At 37.2% G+C, this 2,500-nt stretch overlaps 1 protein-coding gene across 1 annotated transcript in view; it reads left to right on the plus strand.

Moving 5' to 3' along the window:
• LOC143037163 (uncharacterized) overlaps positions 1-1,954 on the plus strand; it is a 2,688-nt gene extending 734 nt beyond the window's left edge. Inside the window, exon 2 of the mRNA XM_076205281.1 lies at positions 1,052-1,954. Coding sequence (XP_076061396.1) covers positions 1,052-1,954 — 903 coding nt within the window. The remainder of the gene's footprint in view (positions 1-1,051) is intronic.
• The last annotated feature ends 546 nt before the right edge of the window (positions 1,955-2,500 follow it).

Consider the following 2,500-nt stretch of genomic DNA (forward strand, 5'->3'; position numbering starts at 1 on the left):
ATGTCATTTTAGCACGATTGTAAGCTTTATCAAGAACATGTGTGGGGTATTGTAGCTTAGTACCAATGTCGTAAATACATCTTATTTCATCATCGATGTACTCTGGGCTGCAAATGCGTAGGGCCCTGAGATACATCGACGAGAAAACAGATACCTTTACGCCATCAGGGTGTGAGGAATAATAGTGTATATATGAACAAACGTTGGTTGGTTTGCGATATACACTAAACTTCAACTCACTTTCACGGCGGTAGATATAACAATCAAGGAAAGGCAAAACGCCTTCTTTCTCTATCTCCACCGTGAACTTAATGGAACTGACCAAATTATTAAGCTTACATAAAAAATCATTTACATTATCTTGAATGGGCCACAGACATAGGATGTCATCAATGTACCGCATCCATGTAATGTTGGGGGGAATGATCTTACTTAAAATTTTGGTTTCAAAAAACTCCATATATAGATTACTCAATACGGGGGAGAGAGGATTACCCATGCTCATTCCAAATTTCTGAGAATAGAATTTATCATTAAATTGGAATTTGCAATCTTTAACACACAATTTGATCGTTAGTTTACTTTTTCCTAGTGGTTATTTACGCATTTGTGAACACACGCTCCTAGTGTTTTTATTGCATTATGGATACCACACGATTCTTCGAGAACTTTACCAGGACGGCCCAAACGTCCCATACTTGTTGGCTACCAGGACGGCCCATACGTCCGTCACGTGTACTTCTTCCACTACCTCTCCGAATGCCCTCTTCACTATGTCATATATTCTGTACCTTGTTTCTTCATCTTATAATTCCTTCTTTGTATCTGCACTGAAGATGTAATTACACGAAAGCGCTCTGCTTCGTTAGTTTACTTTTTCCTAGTGGTTATTTACGCATTTGTGAACACACGCTCCTAGTGTTTTTATTGCATTATGGATACCACACGATTCTTCGAGAACTTTACTCACCTGAACCCTGGACTTGCTCCTCATGTACACGACTTTTCCTGGTCATTGGTTAAAGCCCACAAGCTGCGACTACGTCTACAGTTTCTACAAAACTGCATGAAAGAACAAGTATTACCCAAGTCGGTCTTACCCCAACGGCTTGTGAAGATGTCTGATCGTCCATTTGATGATTTTCAGCGCATCATTCTTAAGAAACGAATCGACATTGCCAAATTAGAAGTCAAAGAAGCCTTTAGGATCAAGCGTATTAGTTTGCATAAATTCCAGTGTTGTGTATCATCTGATGTCAAAAATGTGCTTTTGGACTATTGTTATGGAAAAATGAGGATGGAGTGTGAGTACTTGTCAAGGAAGTTAAACATGAAATTACTAGCCCTCATTAATGACAGTGACTGGACCAAACATGCTAACCCAGATTTTGTGGTTAACTTGTCATCTAAGCCACTCACCAAGGTTCAATCCACAGCATTAGGATTTGGGCTCAGCTTTGCCAATAATTCTAATCCATCTAACATCATTAACATTGGTAAAGCTTTTTGTAATTTAAAATGTGATAAAGATCTGCCTATAGATGATGTTAATATATGTAAAGGTATTGTTTATGGTGCTTTAGCTAATCAGGTACCTCCCAGCTGTCCTGAACGTTTTATCACTGCTATTAATTCTCTCAAAAAGGATAGTGATTTACATATCACAAAAGCTGATAAATCAAACGCTGTAGTAATTATGAACAAAAATGATTATTTAAACAAAATGGATGTACTACTTAAAGATCAAGTTACTTACGTCCAACTTTTAAAGAATCCTACTGAATCAGTGAATAGCCATTTCAATAAGAAGATAAAAGAATTGTTAAGTGGAAATAGTGAACTAATCAAAAAGTTTATTTCTATCAGCCCTCCTTTGCCTTACATGTATGGTCTAATTAAGACACATAAACCAAATAACCCGGTATTCTCAGAAATTTGGAATGAGCATGGGTAATCCTCTCACCCCCGTATTGAGTAATCTATATATGGAGTTTTTTGAAACCAAAATTTTAAGTAAGATAATTCCCCCCAACATTACATGGATGCGGTACATTGATGACATCCTATGTCTGTGGCCCATTCAAGATAATGTAAATGATTTTTTATGTAAGCTTAATAATTTGGTCAGTTCCATTAAGTTCACGGTGGAGATAGAGAAAGAAGGCGTTTTGCCTTTCCTTGATTGTTATATCTACCGCCGTGAAAGTGAGTTGAAGTTTAGTGTATATCGCAAACCAACCAACGTTTGTTCATATATACACTATTATTCCTCACACCCTGATGGCGTAAAGGTATCTGTTTTCTCGTCGATGTATCTCAGGGCCCTACGCATTTGCAGCCCAGAGTACATCGATGATGAAATAAGATGTATTTACGACATTGGTACTAAGCTACAATACCCCAAACATGAACTAGATAAAGCTTACAATCGTGCTAAAATGACATTTTACAACCTTAGGTCAACTCAAACTTTCAATATGAATAACTTGCTAATTTTACC

Source organism: Oratosquilla oratoria, chromosome 21, assembly GCF_046742065.1.
Source record: "Oratosquilla oratoria isolate Oo_2021 chromosome 21, ASM4674206v1, whole genome shotgun sequence".
NCBI lineage: Eukaryota > Metazoa > Arthropoda > Malacostraca > Stomatopoda > Squillidae > Oratosquilla > Oratosquilla oratoria.